We start from the raw sequence: 19955 nt of genomic DNA, 5'->3' as shown, positions 1-19955 counted from the left end.
CCTTCGGGAAGGCAAGATTCCAGCGAGCCTAAAACAGGCTGTTATAAAGCCGCTGTTGAAGAAACCATCACTTGACCCCACTAAATTGGACAACTTTCGGCCTGTTTCCAATCTTCCCTTCTTGGGCAAAGTCATGGAAAGCGTGGTGGCCTCACAACTCCAGGTATTTTTGAGAGACACGGATTATCTGGATCCGGCACAGTCTGGTTTCAGACCGGGACATGGTACCGAGACGGTCTTGGTCGCCTTAGTGGATGATCTGCGCCGGGAGCTAGACAGGGGGAGTGTGTCCCTGTTGGTGCTCCTGGACCTCTCAGCGGCCTTCGATACCGTCGACCACGGTATTCTTCTGGGGCGCCTTGCAGAGATGGGTCTCGGGGGCACTGCTCTGCAGTGGCTCCGGTCATTTCTGGAGGGTCGTACCCAGAAGGTGTTACTGGGGGACTCCTGTTCAACGCCGCAGCCGTTGACCTGTGGCGTTCCTCAGGGTTCCATCTTGTCCCCCTTGCTGTTTAACATCTACATGAAGCCGCTGGGTGAGATCATCCGGAGTTTCGGGGTGCGGTGTCACCTGTACGCAGATGATGTCCAACTCTGTCACTCCTTCGCACCTGCTACTAAGGAGGCCGTCGAAGTCCTGAACCGGTGCCTGGCCGCTGTAATGGTCTGGATGAGGGCGAACAAACTGAAATTAAATCCAGACAAGACAGAGGTACTCCTGGTCAGTCGCAAGGCCGAACAGGGTATAGGGTTACAGCCTGTGCTGGACGGGGTCGCACTCCCCTTGAAGGCGCAGGTTCGCAGCTTGGGTGTGACCCTGGACTCATCGCTGAGCCTGGAGCCTCAGGTTTCAGCGGTGACCAGGGGAGCATTTGCACAGCTTAGGCTCGTGCGCCAGCTGCGCCCGTATCTTGGGAAGTCTGACTTGGCCACGGTGGTACACGCTTTGGTCACATCCCGCCTCGACTACTGCAACGCTCTCTACGTGGGGCTGCCCTTGAAGACGGCCCGGAAGCTTCAGCTAGTCCAGCGCGCGGCAGCCATGCTGTTAACGGGAGCTGGACGCAGAGAGCATACAACGCCCCTGCTGTCCCAGCTCCACTGGCTGCCGATCTGCTACCGGGCCCAATTTAAGGTGCTGGTGTTATCCTACAAAGCCCTAAACGGTTCCGGCCCAAAATACCTTGCAGACCGCATCTCGGCCTACGAGCCCACGAGGGCCTTGAGATCATCCGGGGAGGCCCTTCTCTCGGTCCCGCCTGCCTCACAGGCACGTCTGGCGGGGACGAGGGAGCGGGCCTTCTCGGTGGTGGCCCCCCGGCTGTGGAACACCCTCCCTGCTGAAGTTAGACAGGCGCCCTCCTTGATGGCCTTTCGTAGGGGCCTGAAAACATGGCTCTTCGAGCAGGCCTTCAACTGAGTGTATTTGAATGACATTGGAATGAACTAGGACTACGAATCTCGGCTATGACCCCAGGACTCGACGAAGCGGATTTTTAGTATAAGTATATGTTGTGTTGTATCTGTCTGGTTTGTATCGTCGTGATTCACTGTATACTGTCTTCTTTGTTGTTGTTCACCGCCCCGAGTCGCCCTCGGGCTGAGAGGGGCGGTCAATAAATGCAAGAAATAAATAAATAATAAATAATAAATAATATATTCCACAATCCTTGGAAGGTGCTAAACAGACTGCGCTCTGGCACCACGAGATGAAGAGCCAACCTTAAGAAATGGGACCACAAAATGGAGTCCATGACATGTGAGTGTGGAGAAGAGCAAGCCACAGACCATCCGCCGGGAAGTAGCAGCCAATAGTGAAAGGACCAAGGCAGTGACATCTCCAGCTCATCCCTTGTTTGGGTATCAGCCAGCACATCAACGGCTTAAATCAAGATATAGGTTTCTAAGATCTACAGAAACACTCGCTGGAACACCTCAGCAAGTGAGAGTCCAAAAGTGGCAGGCTCAAACCCAGAACCTCAATCCATGGCTGATACCAAAGGACAGCCTCCCCCCTCCCTGGGCACACAGAAAACTGGGCGACTTGGAGGACGCTGAACAGACTGCGCTCTGGCACCACGAGATGCAGAGCCAACCTTCAGAAATGGGGCTACAAAGTGGAATCCTCGACATGCGAGTGGGGAGAAGAGCAAACCACTGACCACCTGCTGCAATGCAACCTGAGCCCTGCCACATGATGCACAAGGGAGGACCTTCTTGCAGCAACACCAGAGGCACTCCAAGGGGCCAAATACTGGTCAAAGGACATTTCATCCATTAGCAAGCTTGCAAACGTTGTGGGTTTTTTTCTGTTTGTTTGTTTTGTTCTGTTAGAAATGTAACACAATGGCATGGTTGCTGATGACACAATAAATAAATAACCTATTACAGTGCAACCTGAGCCCAGCCACATGCACAATGGGAGACCTGCTTACAGCGACACCAGAGGCACTCCAAGTGGCCAGGTACTGGTCAAAGGACATTTAGTATAAAGCCAAGTTTTTAACTTTGTTTGTGTTTTTAAATACATTACAACTGTACCCTCAATTCACTTCTGACATGATAAGTAAATAAACACAACCCTACAGTACAAAGAGACACCCTGAGGGTTCAATTTTACATAGGTCTTGAATGAAAGACCATCATGTTAATGTTATATATCTTTAGACTTAAAGAATATGTGCCTGTCACTTTGTCAATGGAACACATACATGAAGAATCAGGAAACATGAGCACCAAACAGAGCATAGGTTACAAACCATATAATTAGCACTGATGACCCACAATCAAAACTGCATAAGTCCTATCACTCTGTGCTTAAAGTTTCTGCATCATGCCACAAACTCTGGATTTGGATTTGCTTAGCACCATGCATTTTGACTTCCAAGACACAGTTATGGCCTTTCCACACAACCACATAACCCAGAATATCAAGGCAAAAAATCCAACAATATCTGCTTTGAACTAGGTTATCTGAGTCCAAACTGGCACATAATCCTGTTCAAAGCAGAAAAGGTGGGATTTTCTTCCATTGTGAGGAAGGGGCTTTAGATTTCCAACGTGAATATATTTGCAGACCCAGAATCAATGACTATCAAGACACAAAGGGGATATGAAAAGAGACCCCCCTATCTCACCCAAAATAGAATTCACTGGGAGATGTGGGAAGAGATTGACTTGTACCTTTCATTCCAAATTTTGACCGCCGACCATATTTGTTGATCATTATAAAGAGGATGACCAGGAGGACACAGGCGAAGGCGGCAAGTCCAACAGCTATGGACACCTGTAGAAGACACAATTGAATGTCAGTATTATTTCTGGAATGCTCAAAGTGACTTTTCCTCTGTTACCTTCATTATGGAACATTTGGGGTATTGATTCAGAAAATTGCATTGGATAGACCACATCAGCTCTAGTTTCTGATACAGAACATATGCCATCTAGTAGTCACCATCTGCTTGCCCACAGAAAACCATAATCAAGAGCTGATGTGGTCTATCCAATGTATTTTTCTGAATCAGCACCCCATATAACCCCAGGAACAGACCTAAAAACAAAGACAACATGGCACCCCCACTTCCAGGCACCACATGAAATCACTCAGTGGGGAGAGGAAATAATAATAATAATAATCATCATCATCATCATCATCATCATCATCTTTATTTATACCTCACCACCATCTCCCCAACGGGGACTCGGGACAGCTTACATGAGGCCAAGCCCAGACAACATATTACAGAAAAATAAAACCAAAAACATAAGCAACAAGCAGCAACATCATAATTACATAAAAACATATGAATACGTTAACAATATAATATTACAATAAACACAAGGAAGAGAAGAAGCAGCAGTCAGGAGGCTTGTTGCACTTTTGATGGGGAGGCAGCCTCTCCCCTCCCGACATCCCCATTGCCTAAGCACAATAAGAGGGTTTTGCAAGACCAGTCACTCTTGTTATTTATTTGTTTGTTTGTTTATTTAAAACATTTATATTTTGCCCTTCTCACCCCGCAGGGGACTCAGGGCGGAGCACAACATATATACGGTAAGCATTCAGTGCTGGGACATAAAACTATAAATCATAGAATCATAGAATCATAGAATCCTAGAATCCAAGAGTTGGAAGAGACCTCATGGGCCATCCAGTCCAACCCCATTCTGCCAAGAAGCAGGAATATTGCATTCAAATCACCCCTGACAGATGGCCATCCAGCCTCTGCTTAAAAGCTTCCAAAGAAGGAGCCTCCACCACATCCCGGGGCAGAGAGTTCCACTGTTGAACGGCTCTCACAGTCAGGAATTTCTTCCTAATGTTCAGATGGAATCTCCTTTCTATATACAAATATATACAAACATTAAAATCACTTATATTCACATTAAAAGTTGCTTAGAAACTAGGGCTGGGCAACCACGGAAAAATTTGTTTCTAAAATCGATTCGTTTTTTGGGGGTTTTTTGCGTTTCAATTTTTAAAAGAATTCCAAAATTTTTCTTTTAAAAAGTTCGATATTTACGAAATTTCGTAAATTACAAAACAATACGAAACAATTACAAAACAATTACGAATCGATTCGTTAATGGCGGACACGACCGCGCAATACGCTAAAAAACCTCCAAATGGGACGGGGAACTTCTGAAGCTTCGCTCTCCCTCTGTTGTTGACTGTTGGTGTGATATTTAACTGATTAAACAAACAACAACTATGAAACTTGCCCCAGACATGCGGAAATAATAACGAAACGATTTCAAAACAATAACGAAACGAATACAAAACGAATACGAACCAATTACAAAACGAATTTAAAAATTCGTTTCATTTTTTAGTTGCTCCTGAATGGTTCGTTATCGCTTCGTTATAAAAAAATAACGAATTTTTAACAAATTATGAAATTACGAAACAAACCGCCCAGCCCTATTAGAAACCATCTCAAGACACCATTTTGCCTCAATGCACTGCCCCAAAGGCTTGGCCCCATAGCCAGCACTGTCCTGCATCCTTCTGAAGGACAGGAGGGAGGGGACTGATCTAATATTGCCAAGAAGGGAGTTCCATAACCGAGGGGCAATCGCTGAAAAGGCCCTGTCTCTCATCCTGGCCAAACATGCCTGTGATGGTGGCGGAACCGAGAGCAGAAGATCTTAGTCTTTGCAGTGGTTCATAAAGGGAGATGCATTTGGACAGGTAAACAGGGCCGGGGCCATTTAGGGTTTTATAGGCCAAAGCCAGCACTCTGAATTGTGCCTGGTATCAAACAGGCAGCCAGTGGAGCTGACGTAACATGGGAGTTGTGTGCTCCCTGTATGCCACCCCATGTTTTAACCTGGCAGCCTCTCATTGGACTATTTGAAGTTTCCAAACCGTCTTCAAAGGCAACCCCATGTAGACTGCATTGCAGTAGTCTATCCTGGATGTAATGAGAGCATGGACCAACAGTGTAGTAACGGTGAGGCTGCAGACCATATATTAGTTCTTAGGGATGACTGGTGGTCCATTTGTGCTGTACACAAATATTGTTTCATGGACTAAATTATTTAGAAATATTGCATTCAGGCTATGAGTGTAGGTTGTATATGAAACATAACTTAATTCTGTGTTTTGGGTCCTATCTCCAAGATATCTCATTATAAACATATATGCATAATCCGAAGACAATCCAACTTCCAAAACACTTCTGTTCCGAAGCATTTCACGTAAAGGATACTCAACTTGTATTGTAATGCTATAGTGATATGTAATATTCACACGTTTTATTTGAAGTAAAACAAAAATAATGTACGGAAGAAAAGAAAAATCAATCAAGGAAAGGAGAAAGCATATACAGGATAAACACAGAACAAACCATTCCCACTGACAAATCAAGGCTGTTGTTGTTCTCCCTAATTTGCCATCGTGATTCCGATAACACAAAGAAAGTTGACAGCCCCGAGTCATTTTATTCATATATACAAAATGTTTTGGCAAACCACTCTGGCATAATAACAACATTAAAAGAATGCAAAGGCTCTGTAATAATAGCCGTAGATTAGTAGTAAAACTGTACAGGAAAACAAGCTCAACTTGGGTGTTGACTGTGGAGTCCTCTTATCAACTAGACATCACAGTCTTGTCGTTTTTCAACAAGAGAGCCAAGGAAGTCCCTTTTAAATTCGGAAATGACAAGAGTGGGTTTGCAACAAAAACAACTACAACAATAAAAATTCGAAGCCTTTGTGAAAAGAAACCTGAAAACACGAAGGCGGGATTTTTTCTTTGCAAACAGGCAGAAATGCCATACTACTTTTTCATGTCAGCCTTTTTTTCCTTTCCAGAAATCCATTCATGGTTTTACACATGTATTCAAATATGTAAATTGTCATGTAATTTTTTTTAAAGGTAGACACATGTACTCATTGTCTAAAACCCTGCGGAGTGCCGCAGGGTTCCGTCCTGGGCCCGGTCCTGTTCAACATCTTTATTAATGACTTAGATGAAGGGCTAGAAGGCAGGATCATCAAGTTTGCAGACGACACCAAACTGGGAGGGAGAGCCAATAGTCCAGAGAACAGGAGCAGGATTCAAAGGGATCTTGACAGATTAGAGAGATAGGCCGAAACTAACAAAATGAAGTTCAACAGTGACAAATGCAAGATACTCCACTTAGGCAGAAAAAATGAAATGCAAAGATACAGAATGGGGGACAATGCCTGGCTCGAGAGCAGTACGTGTGAAAAAGATCTTGGAGTCCTCGTGGACAACAAGTTAAACATGAGCCAACAATGTGATGTGGCAGCAAAAAAAGCCAATGGGATTTTGGCCTGCATCAAGGGGAGCCTAGTGTTTAGATCTAGGGAAGTCATGCTACCCCTCTATTCTGCTCTGGTTGGACCACAACTGGAATATTGTGTCCAATTCTGGGCCCCACAATTCAAGAGAGCTATTGACAAGCTGGAATGTGTCCAGAGGAGGGCGACTAAAATGATCAAGGGTCAGGAGAACAAGCCCTATGAGGAGCGGCTTAAGGAGCTGGGCATGGTTAGCCTGAAGAAGAGATAGCCATGTAGAAATATGTGAGAGGAAGCCACAGGGAGGAGGGAGCAAGCTTGTTTTCTGCTTCCTTGGAGACTAGGACGCAATAGAACAATGGCTTCCAACTACAAGAGAGGAGATTCCATCTGAATATGAGGAAGAACTTCCTGACTGTGAGAGCCGTTCAGCAGTGGAACTCTCTGCCCCAGAGTGTGGTGGAGGCTCCTTCTTTGGAAGCTTTGAAACAGAGGCTGGATGGCCATCTGTCAGGGGTGATTTGAATGCAATATTCCTGCTTCTTGGCAGAATGGGGTTGGACTGGATGGCCCAGGAGGTCTCTTCCAACTCTTTGATTCTATGATTCTATAATTCTATGAAAACGTATCTGTATGCATTGTAGAATTCTTGGCAGTTTCCTTTACTCGTTTTTCAAATGTGCTCATTCGTCAAACTGATTTTCCTTTTGGGTTTATTTATTCTTCACTTTAATAGGTTGCAACAGAAGCTCAGAAAATGGGAGGCAGTGGAAAAAGATGCCTTAACATAAGGATACCTGCATCAGCAGCTTTTCAAACCAATTATTGCTTTTGAAAACCTTCAGGGGTGTTAATTGGTTTCAAAATGAGATACAGGTTGAGCATCTCTTATCCAGAATTCCAAAATGCAAACTACTCTGAACCCATCCATATGGGTACCTAAGATTGTGACACCTGTGCTTTCTGATAATTCAATGCACAGAAACTTGGTTTCATATACACACTTACTGTATATACTCGAGTATAAGCCTAGTTTTTCAGCCCTTTTTTAAGAGTAAGAAGCATGAAGGAGGAAGAGGAGTGCTGTGTCTCAGTCTGAGCCTGAGCTTTCTGAGCCGGAGTTTCCTCAAGATGAGGAGGATGATGGGTTACAGATTTCTGAACATGTCCCTGTTGTTGATGCAGACAGTGTTGATACTGAAGATGAGACGGCGTTTCTGTTTCCTCTGGGAAATGAGAGGAATGTTGTTTTAGAAGATGGTCATGATTTGTGTGAAACTTCAAAAGCTGCAGGTGGAGGAGTCAACCGCTCCATCTGTGAGCTCAGTGCCTGTCGATCCTGTCAATTCCCAAGGCTGGCCAGTCCCAAGATAATGAGTTATTCGGCCTTGAAGGTGATGGGGATTTGGTTAGGGAGGACTGTTTGCAATTAAGGGTACGCCGAAGTGTTTGGCTTGCTAATAAACGGGAGGTTCGAGGTCAACGTAATGCTTTCATGCTAGGAAAGCATATTTAATAGGCTTGGGCGGTTTCGTTCGTTAATTTCGTAATTCGTTATTAATTCGTATTTAAATTAGCTTACGATCCAATATTGAGCCATGCAGGAATAGTGTGAGGAGTAAATTAGATTCGAAACAATTTTTTCAATTTATTTCGTAATTATTTTGTAATTATTTTGCAATTATTTTGTAATTGTTTTGTAATTATTTTGTAATTATTTCGGCATGTCTGGTGCAAGTTTTATAGTTGTTGTTTGTTTTATCACACCAACAGTCAACAACAGAGGGAGAGGGAAGCTTCAGAAGTTCCCCCTGTCCCATTTGGAGGTTTTTTTAGCATATTGCGCAATCGCGTCCGCCATTAACGAATCGATTCGTAATTATACGAAATTTCATATATTTCGAAATTTTTAAAAGGAAAATTTCGGAATTATTAAAAAAAAACAAACGCAAGGGCCCCCTAAAAACAAAACGAGTTTAGAACCATTTTTTTCCATGGTTACCCAAGCCTAATATTTAACGATCTGATTGAAGTCAACCCTTTGTCAGTGCAACTTTGCTCACACCCTGTTAACTTCTCTGGAATTGCCTCGGCTTTTGGGGAAAGCTTCTGGCTCTTTGGGACTGGTTTTGATCTTGGTTTCTGGGGACTTTGTCATGCTGCCATGGATTCTTGTTTGACCAATGCTTGTGGATGATACTTCATGTTATTTGCCTTTGGACCTTGGAAACTCTGCCCTTGCATTTAAGACTCTGTTTTGGCTTTTGAACTCTTGCAACCTTATTTCTATGTTTTTGATGTCTGCTGTTTCTTCTTTTTTATATATAATTGATTTTTATTGAAGTTTTCCTTTTAACATCGAAAGAGTGGGAACAATCTCAGTGATAGTAAAGTGGGAAGATAGTTGAAGTGGGGGTTCGAAGTGGGGGCAGGTTGGGAAGAGATTGGGTAAAGGAAAGGGGAAAAAGGGGGGATGAGGGAAGGGTCAGAGAGTAGTAAATCTCTGGTAACTTCCGTTCGGTCCACAGAGGTTGTAGTTTCCAGTTTAGATGCTTCTTTTTGGTCTTGTTTTAATTCTTTACTCTGGATGAGTCTTGTAATTTCATGTTATATACTGATTATATTTTTTGTTTTTAAATATTCTTTAAATTGATTCCAGTTGATTGGGTTCCTCTTGTCTTGATTTTCCAGTAGGCACGAAAGTCTGTCCATGTCCATAAAGTCTATAAGAGCCTTCCTTATCCAGTCGTCATTTGAAGGTGTTTCCATTGTCATCCATTTTTGGGCTATTAGTATTCTTGCAGCTGCTGCCAGATAGAAAAGAAACTTTTCCTCATTTCTCTTCAAATCCAAGTTTGTTATATTTTGTAGATAATATCCGGGTTTCATATCAAACTTCGTTTTTAGTATATTTTGTACATGTCTGTGGACCGATGGCTACCTTGGCAGCCACCTCTCCACCAAAGTCAACATCGACACCGAAATACAACACTGCCTGAGCTCTGCAAGCGCAGCATTTTTCCGAATGAAGCAGAGAGTGTTTGAGGACCGGGACATCCGTAGGGAGACCAAGGTGCTTGTCTATAAAGCTATTGTCCTCCCAACCCTGCTCTATGCCTGCGAAACGTGGACTGTCTACAGGCGTCACATGCAACTCCTGGAACGATTCCATCAGCGCTGCCTCCGGAAAATCCTGCAAATCTCCTGGGAAGACAAGCGGACAAACGTCAGCGTGCTGGAAGAAGCAAAGACCACCAGCATTGAAGCGATGGTCCTCCGCCACCAACTCCGCTGGACCGGCCATGTTGTCCGGATGCCCGACCACCGTCTCCCAAAGCAGTTGCTCTACTCCGAACTCAAGAACGGAAAACGGAATGTTGGTGGACAGGAAAAGAGATTTAAAGATGGGCTCAAAGCCAACCTTAAAAACTCTGGCATGGACACTGAGAACTGGGAAGCCCTGGCCCTTGACTGCTCCAGCTGGAGGTCAGTTGTGACCAGCAGTGCTGCAGAATTTGAGGAGGCACGAGTGGAGGGTGAAAGAGAGAAACGTGCCAAGAGGAAGGCGCGTCAAGCCAACCCCGACCGGGACCGCCTTCCACCTGGAAACCGATGCCCTCACTGCGGAAGAAGATGCAGAGCAAGAATAGGGCTCCACAGCCACATACGGACCCACAAGAATATTGGAAGACAATCATCCTCGGAAAGCGAAGGATCGCCTAAGTAAGTAAGTAAAGTAAGTAAAGTAAGGACCGATGTCCAAAATTTTTGGATCTCTTTGCAATTCCAGAACATATGGTAGCATGTTCCTACTTCTTTTCTGCACTTCCAGCATTAATTATTCTGTTTTTTTATTAAATTTGGCTAGAACCGCTTCGGCAGCACATATACTAAAATTGGAACGATACAGAGAAGATTAGCATGGCCCTTGCGCTGTTTCTTCAATAAACTACAAAACCCTGGTGTGTGTGGTGTTGTTCTGAGCAAGGTGAATCTATCCTGAGTTGCGACAAGGAGGATGGTGGAGGCACCTTACTTGCATGAGAGATGGAGGAGAAGAAGGAGAGGAAGGCGCTCAGGGAGGAGCAGCAACAACCCAAGGTGGCAACTACAAGAGCCGAGGAGGAGGGAGGAGGAGAGGGCCTTCCTTGGTTGCCACACACTCTCCAAGGCATTTTAAGGAGGCTTTCCACTTCAAGATAAGGAAAAGTTATGACCTTCAGGAAGAGGAGAGTATATGAGGGTTTTTTTTTTTTGTTTTCTGGGGGGTTAATAAAAAAGATGAAACTGTGATCACGAAAAGCAGGCTTGGAGCCGGTACCCGCTCCTGCTCCCGCTTGCTTTCGTGTTGAGGTTATTTATTTATTTATTTATTTATTTAGAATCATAGAATCAAAGAGTTGGAAGAGACCTCATGGGCCATCCAGTCCAACCCCATTCTGCCAAGAAGCAGGAATATTGCATTCAAATCACCCCTGACAGATGGCCATCCAGCCTCTGCTTAAAAGCTTCCAAAGAAGGAGCCTCCACCACACTCCGGGGCAGAGAGTTCCACTGCTGAACAGCTCTCACAGTCAGGAAGTTCTTCCTAATGTTCAGATGGAATCTCCTCTCTTGTAGTTTGAAGCCATTGTTCCCTTGCGTCCTAGTCTCCAAGGAAGCAGAAAAGAAGCTTGCTCCGTCCTCCTCCCTGTGGCTTCCTCTCACATATTTATACATGGCTATCATATCTCCTCTCAGCCTTCTCTTCTTCAGGCTAAACATGCCCAGCTCCTTAAGCCGCTCCTCATAGGGCTTGTTCTCCAGACCCTTGATCATTTTAGTCGCCCTCCTCTGGACACATTCCAGCTTGTCAATATCTCTCTTGAATTGTGGTGCCCAGAATTGGACACAATATTCCAGATGTGGTCTAACCAAAGCAGAATAGAGGGGGAGCATGACTTCCTTAGATCTAGACACTATGCTCCTATTGATGCAGGCCAAAATCCCATTGGCTTTTTTTGCCGCCACATCACATTCCTGGCTCATGTTTAACTTGTTGTCCACGAGGACTCCAAGATCTTTTTCACACGTACTGCTCTCGAGCCAGGCATTGTCCCCCATTCTGCATCCTTGCATTTCATTTACTACGCTTATGTACCGCAATTGTCAGCCTACTGGCGACTCATTGCGGTGTACAACATAGAAAAACAGGTGCAAAATACAACATAAAATAAAATAGTCCACAGTACATAATTATCAAAACATCTCATCAAAAACATCAACCTTACTACAAGACCATTCCGAGTCGTCTAATTGTCAAATTCACAATCCGATACCATTTCCGTTGTTCCATTCCTATGGTCAAGTTACCAGTCATTGCACTTCTATTCAAAAGCCTTCTTAAACAACCAGGTCTTTAGATTCCTGCGGAAAATCAACAGGGAGGGGGCTAGCCTGATGTCTACGGGAAGGGTGTTCCACAGCCGAGGAGCCACCACCGAGAAGGCCCTATCTCTCGGTTTCCCTCCATATGGGAGAGAATGAATGAAACAGGACATATAGCTACCACACACTACTCTAAAGGATATTCAATTGATACTTCTTATGAGAGGCGGCCCTAGGTAATTTTCAACGGTAAGCAAAAAGTATTTTGTGCCCCCACCCCAACCAATCATTGATATATATTTTCTGTTTGTCATGGGAGTTCTGTGTGCCATATTTTGTTCAATTCCATCAATTCCATGGGTGGAGTTCAGAATGATTGTAGGTGAACTCTACATCCCAGTAACTACAACTCGCATATGTCAAGGTCTATTTTCCCCCAGGAGAGCGTCAAGAGCACCCCTGGGCAAAATTCAACCTGCATACCTGATTTAAGAGCCCGAGTGTCTTTTTTGAAGGGGCTTGCATGATCCAATGTTACTGGTATGGTAGGAAAACTGGCCAGAGGTACAGCAGTTGGTGGGCTGGAGACATCAAAATGTGGCCCCTCCAACCTCTGAAATCTGTTCTCCCTTGCCTTCCTGGTGTTTCCACTTATTTATGTATATCTATATGGATATATACAGTGCTGTTTTCGTGTGTATTTATGTCTTTCTCTTATCCATATATATTAGGGCTGGGCGGTTTCGTTTCGTTAATTCGTAATTTGTTAATAATTCGTTAATTTTTTCAATTACAAAACGATAACGAACCATTCTGGAGCAATTATTAAAAAAAACGAATTTTCAAAAACGTTTTGTAAATGCTTCGTATTTCGATATTGTATTCGTTTCGTTATTGTTTTGAGGTCGTTTCGTTATTATTTCCGCATGTCTGGGGCAGTTTTATGGTTTAATTAGTGAAAAAAAATTATAATATCACACCAACAGTCAAGAACAGAGGGAGAGGGAAGCTTCAGAAGGTTTTGGAGGTTTTTTAGCGTATTTCGCGGTCGCGTCCGCCATTAACGAATCGATTCGTTATTGTTTCGGAAATCGATTCGTTAATTTTTTACCATTTACGAAATTTCGTAAATATCGAACTTTTTAAAAGGAAAATTTTGTAATTATTTTAAATATCGAAACAAAAAAAAACCCCAAATACAAATCGATTTTAGAAACAAATTTTTCCGTTGTTACCCAGGCCTAATATATATATGTGCCCAAAAGGGATAAAGCTATACCCTAAAACGGTGAGTCTTTTATGTCCCATAAGATGCTCAGTCTTTGCTGCAGGACGCTAACTCAGTGTGCATTGTGGGATTTCTAATTTGCAGAATTCATTCCCATTGCAAGGCTTGATTGTTTCAGCAAACAGTTTAGACTAGAATCTCCCAAGGTTAAACATGCCCCAACTGTTTGTATTTACCAGTGACGGTTCTTCTTGAGTGATCTCTGTCCCTTGCAAACACTCATCCTTATTTTTTGGCCTTTTAGAGACACCTCATTAAAACTGTGTGTGCTTTGCTGGTGATGTTATTCTTACGAGTTTGGTGATGTACTCAGAGTCTTACAAGAGTCAAATCACCAAGCGAGGTGGAGAATTCATTGGGCGACATCCTGTTTAGTTTATGCACACATACAACTCTTATTCTATGTCCCTCTGCACTAAGTCCAAGACCTCTTCCATGGCAGATATCAATTACAAGGAGGCCTTAAATGCATTGGTTCTGATGGCTTGCTCCTGGGCTGCAAGAATCAGGCCTTCTTCTGTCTCCTTCTTCAGGGTTCCATTCATGAGCTATAACCAGGTCTTCTCCTTACCAACTTTACCTTCAATTTTGTCAAGAAACTGGCCATGCAATGCTTTGTTGTGCCAGCTGTCAGCTCTGGTTTGGAGTGCAGTTTTCTTGTACTGATTGTTTGTCTGCTGTGCTTTGAGAAGTTTCTGATTACTGACTTCAATTAAAGCAGATTCTTGGCTTTCATTTACATCAGGGGTTCTCAGCCTTCCTAATGCCGCCACCCCTTAATACAGTTCCTCATGTTGTGGTGACCCCTAACCATAACATTATTTTCATTGTTACTGCATAACTGTAATTTTGCTACTGTTATGAATCGTAATGTAGCTATCTGATATGCAGGATGTATTTTCATTCAATGGACTAAATTTGGCACTAAATACCCAATAGGCCCAAATTTGAATACTGGTGGGGTTGGATTGGTTTTGTCATTTGAGAGTTGTAGTTGCTGGGATTTATAGTTCATCTACAATCAAAGAGCATTCTGAACTCCACCAATGATGGAACTGAACCAATCTTGGCACACAGAACTCCCATGAGCAACAGAAAATATTGGAAGAGTTTGGTGGGCATTGACCTTGAGTTTTGGAGTTGTAGTTCGCCTACATCCAGAGAGCACTGTGGACTCAAACAATGATGGATTTGGACCAAACTTGGAACGAATACTCAATATGCCCAAATGTGACCACTGGCGGAGTTTGGGGAAAATAGTCCTTGACATCTGGGAGTTGTAGTTGCTGGGATTTATAGTTCACCTACAATCAAAGAGCATTCTGAACCCCACCAATGATAGAATTGGACCTAACTTTCCACACAGAACCCAGATGACCAACAGAAAATACTGTGCATTCTGATGGTCTTTGGCGACCCCACTGACATCCCCTCACGACCCACTCAGGGGTCCCGACCCCCAGGTTGAGACACGCTGTTTTACATATTCTACTTGTAAGAATCCTCTGCCACTAGACCTTCTAGGCAGATCGAGCCGGTCAACATCACTGCGAGGATACAGTGAATTATGAATGGTCATGAGTTTTCTTGTCCAAATTGTCCAGTTCTGCCTGCGTCCAGTTTATGATGCCAGCAGTATATCTTATGACAGGTATGGCCCAGGTGTTTATGGCCTTGATGGTATTGCCTCCATTGAGATTGCTTTTGAGAATTTTTCTAACCCTTTGAATGTATTCTTTGCTGACCACAGTTTTCATATGTTCATGTTCGATGTTGTCCAGCTGTAGTCTGCCCAGATTACATGATGACAACAGTCTTGGACAGCAATGGCTCCCAAAGTGACCCATTTAAGATGGAATCAGGTGTCAAACAGGGATGTGTTATTGCCCCAACCTTATTTTCCATTTTTATCGATATGACACTATGATCTTGTTGCTGGGAAGCTTCCCACCGGAGTGGAAATCATCTATCGGACAGATGGCAAGCTATTTAACCTCAACAGACTGGAAACCAAAACCAAGGTTATAACAACTTTAGTTATAGAACTCCAGTATGCTGATGACAACGTCATCTGTGCACATTCAGAGGAAGACCTACAAGCCACTCTAAACACCTTCACAGAAGCATACGAGAAGCTCAGCCTGTCATTGAACATCAAGAAAACCAAAGTGCTCTTCCAGCAGTTGCTAGCGAATCCCTCTCCAATGCTAGAAATACAGCTTAATGGTGCAACATTACAAAATGTTGACCATTTCCGCTACCTTGGCAGCCACCTCTCCACAAAAGTCAACATCGACACGGAAATATAATACCGCCTGAGCTCTGAAAGTGCAGCATTTTTCCAAATGAAGCAGAGAGTGTTTGAGAACTGGGACATTCGTAGGGATACCAAGGTGCTTGTTTATAAAGCTATTATCCTCCCAACTCTGCTATATGCCTGCGAGACGTGGACTATCTTTAGACATCACAATGCCCTGCGGGAGAACATGGAGAACATAGAGATCAAGAATTGGGCTCCACAGTCACCTACGGACCCACCACCAGTACACCCATCTTGGAAGACAATCCTACTCGGCAGGCCCATAGCCAGGATTTTGATTCGGGGGGTGCTGAGTTTGATTCGGGGGGGGGGGGGCTGAGTTTGATTCAGGGGGGGTGGCTGAGGATCTGCCCTAGCAAACCTTTTGTGTCGTTACCCCAATAATACCCCCATGCATATGGGACATTTGAGCATGGTGATCAGATCATGATATGAATAAACATAACAGTTTAAATAATGTACCAGTAAGGCCTCCTCACTAGGGCTGGGCGGTTTCGTTTCGTTAATTCGTAATTCGTTAATAATTTGTTAATTTTTTCAATTACAAAACGATAACGAACCATTCTGGAGCAATTTTTTAAAAAAACGAATTTTTAAATAGTTTTGTAAATGCTTCGTATTTCGTTATTGTATTCGTTTCGTTATTGTTTTGAGGTCGTTTCGTTATTATTTCCGCATGTCTGGGGCAAGTTTTATGGTTGTTTTTTGTTTAATTAGTGAAAAAAAATTATAATATCACACCAACAGTCAAGAACAGAGGGAGAGGGAAGCTTCAGAAGTTTTTGGAGGTTTTTTAGCGTATTTCGCGGTCGCGTCCGCCATTAACGAATTGATTCGTTATTGTTTCGGAAATTGATTCGTTAATGTTTTGTAATTTTTTTCACATTTACGAAATTTCGTAAATATCGAACTTTTTTAAAGGAAAATTTTGTAATTATTTTAAATAACGAAACGCAAAAAACCCCAAAAAACGAATCGATTTTAGAAACAATTTTTTCCGTTGTTACCCAGGCCTACTCCTCACGGACCACCATGAGAATTTCGGGGGGGGGGGGGGCTGAAGCCCCTCAACCTTCCCCCCCCCCCCCCCCCCGGCTACATGCCTGCTACTCAGACAATGAGGATCGCCTAAGTAAGCATGCCCAGATATTTATAGGTCTCTGGCTAGTGACACTTGGCCATTAGGGATATTTATGTCCTTGCTTTCAATGATTTTTCCCTTCTGCAGTATTTTGATATCCACACTTTGGGAATAAAGAGGCTTTTCTCAAGGAAACCCTGTGTTGTTGCCTTGTTAATGAATGGAATTCAGGAAACTCAGAGAATTACACTTCAGTGGCAGAAAGAGTTTGGCTGAAGCCTCTTCTCAAGTATTCACTAGGTGGGAATCATAGAATCCTAGAATCGAAGAGTTGGAAGAGACCTCATGGGCCACCCAGTCCAACCCCATTCTGCCAAGAAGCAGGAATATTGCATTCAAATCACCCCTGACAGATGGCCATCCAGCCTCTGCTTCAAAGCTTCCAAAGAAGGAGCCTCCACCACACTCCGGGGCAGAGAGTTCCACTGCTGAACGGCTCTCACAGTCAGGAAGTTCTTCCTAATGTTCAGATGGAATCTCCTCTCTTGTAGTTTGAAGCCATTGTTCCCTTGCGTCCTAGTCTCCAAGGAAGCAGAAAACAAGCTTGCTCCCTCCTCCTCCCTGTGGCTTCCTCTCACATATTGATACATGGCTATCATATCTCCTCTCAGCCTTCTCTTCTTCAGGCTAAACATGCCCAGTTCCCTAAGCCGCTCCTCATAGGGCTTCTTCTCCAGACCCTTGATCATTTTAGTCACCCTCCTCTGGACACATTCCAGCTTGTTCTGGACACGTTCTGGACACATTCCAGGACCATATGAGGAAATGGTCCTCATAGTTGTTCAAGGACAAACATGATGTAGAAAAAGCAATCCTGTATGTGAGGCTGGGTGGGAATACTGCAAAGAAGCCCAGAAATTATGTAGAAGAAAGAAAGAAGGAAAAAAAGAAACCAGGGAGAAAAGAAAGCAGGCGGGCTGAGTTCCAGAGAGAAAGCTTTGCTGGAGGCACCATCCGCTCCTTCTGCACATATTGACAGAATATTTATTCCTGGCTTTTCACTACACAGACAGCTTTCTCTCAGGGGCTCTTCCCCTTGCTTTTGAGAAAATATTCATCGCGCTTTGTGCAACTTGCTTGGCTTGTAAAACCCCTTCCTTTAAAAATGAAATACATATCACATAAAATAAAGAGATGTTTTCTTCCTTGCAGGCGAGTGCTTGATGCAACCTTGGATTGTCTTCACGCTCTTCTTTAAACAAGCCTGTCGAGAGATGTTATACCATTCTTTTTTACCACAGGCACCAAGATGAGAAGCTGGAGGGGAAAAGGAAGGGCAGAATGTTCCCCTAAACCAAGGAATGAGAGTCATGCAGACCTCCAAATATTGTTGGACTGCAACTCACAGCATTCTTCATCACGGGCTATGCTGGGTAGGGCTGCTGGGCGCTGCACTCCAATAACTTTTGGAAGTTTGTACGACTTCCGCCTGGCTCATAAACAAATAATGCTGTGTAGAAAACACATACATGGACTATCAGGAGTAAATGGGGGATGTTCTTCAGATTGTGTTCTATTTCCACAAGGAAAATATTTGCCCCATGGCTATATATATATTAGGCTTGGTTGTTAAAAAATGGTTCAAAACTCGTTTCGGATGCAGTGGTTATTTTTAGATTAGCACAGTTTATTATTCTTGAACTTTGTGGTCCCTGCTAACAACAAAAAAATCAAAGTAGTCAAAAAATGTGGGAACCATTGCTGTAGATAGTTCAAAGAAGGGTGTAAAATCAGGCATCAGAAGGAGAATGATGAAGATGTGGATCACTGGGAAACGTGGTTCGATTCTAAAGTCAATTCCGATTTTCACAGAAAAAATGTTCAAAACTTTTTGAAACTTCTGAGACTTCCAAATCCTTTTGCTAATGGTTTGAAAGTGTTATTTCCTGTTTCATTGGGTGGTCTTTACTTTGAAAATAGTTGTTTTACTCCAGAAGCGGGGGAAAACAAGTGGAGAAAATTCCTTCCTTCTCTGGTTTAAAACTGGCTTCTCTGCTTGAGCTGAGGGTGGAAATTCCTCCCTTTTCTGGTTCAAAACTGGCTTCTCTGGCTTGAGCCGAGGCCATGGATCAGAAACGGGGAAAAGCAAGTGGAGGAAATTCCTTCTTTCCCTGGTTTAAAACTGGCTTCTCTGGCTTGAGCCGAGGCCAGGAAAGGCCTTTATTTTCTGGTTTAAAACTGGCTTCTCTGGCTTTAAAACTGGCTTCTCTGGCTTTAAAACTGGCTTCTCTGGCTTTAAAACTGGCTTCTCTGGCTTGAGCCGAGGCCAGGAAAGGCCTTTATTTTCTGGTTTAAAACTGGCTTCTCTGGCTTTAAAACTGGCTTCTCTGGCTTTAAAACTGGCTTCTCTGGCTTTAAAACTGGCTTCTCTGGCTTGAGCCGAGGCCAGGAAAGGCCTTTATTTTCTGGTTTAAAACTGGCTTCTCTGGCTTTAAAACTGGCTTCTCTGGCTTGACCCGAGGCCAGGAAAGGCCTTTATTTTCTGGTTTAAAACTGGCTTCTCTGGCTTTAAAACTGGCTTCTCTGGCTTGAGCCGAGGCCAGGAAAGGCCTTTATTTTCTGGTTTAAAACTGGCTTCTCTGGCTTTAAAACAGGCTTCTCTGGCTTGACCCAAGGCCAGGAAAGGCCTTTATTTTCTGGTTTAAAACTGGCTTCTCTGGCTTTAAAACAGGCTTCTCTGGCTTGACCCGAGGCCAGGAAAGGCCTTTATTTTCTGGTTTAAAACTGGCTTCTCTGGCTTGAGCCGAGAACAGGAAAGGCCTTTATTTTCTGGTTTAAAACTGGCTTCTCTGGCTTTAAAACTGGCTTCTCTGGCTTGAGCCGAGGCCAGGGACCAGAAGCGGGGAAAAGCAAGCAGAGGAAATTCCTTCTCTGGTTTAAAACTGGCTTCTCTGGCTTTAAAACTGGATTCCCTGGCTTTAAAACTGGCTTCTCTGGCTTAAGCTGAGGCCAGGGACCAGAAGCAAGGAAAAGCTGAATAATTTCCAACTCACTTCATGAGTCGTAACAAAAATGGCAGAAAAAGCTTAGGAAGGGCAAAGAGACTTCCGGTTTTCTTAAAAACTTCG

At 43.7% G+C, this 19955-nt stretch overlaps 1 protein-coding gene and 1 pseudogene across 3 annotated transcripts in view; one reads left to right on the top strand and one right to left on the bottom strand.

Moving 5' to 3' along the window:
• The window catches only part of NTRK3 (neurotrophic receptor tyrosine kinase 3), an 850080-nt gene that overhangs the window by 423248 nt on the left and 406877 nt on the right, over positions 1-19955 (bottom strand). For all 3 annotated transcript variants that reach the window (XM_060755167.2, XM_067471458.1, XM_060755166.2), the window contains exon 11: positions 3184-3286. In XM_060755167.2, coding sequence (XP_060611150.2) covers positions 3184-3286 — 103 coding nt within the window. The remainder of the gene's footprint in view (positions 1-3183; positions 3287-19955) is intronic.
• On the top strand, positions 10642-10739 carry LOC132762792 (U6 spliceosomal RNA; annotated as a pseudogene).

This window comes from Anolis sagrei, chromosome 9, assembly GCF_037176765.1.
Source record: "Anolis sagrei isolate rAnoSag1 chromosome 9, rAnoSag1.mat, whole genome shotgun sequence".
Lineage (NCBI taxonomy): Eukaryota > Metazoa > Chordata > Lepidosauria > Squamata > Dactyloidae > Anolis > Anolis sagrei.
Note: the sequence above shows the minus strand (reverse complement) of the source record. Positions and strands in the feature narration are given on the sequence as shown.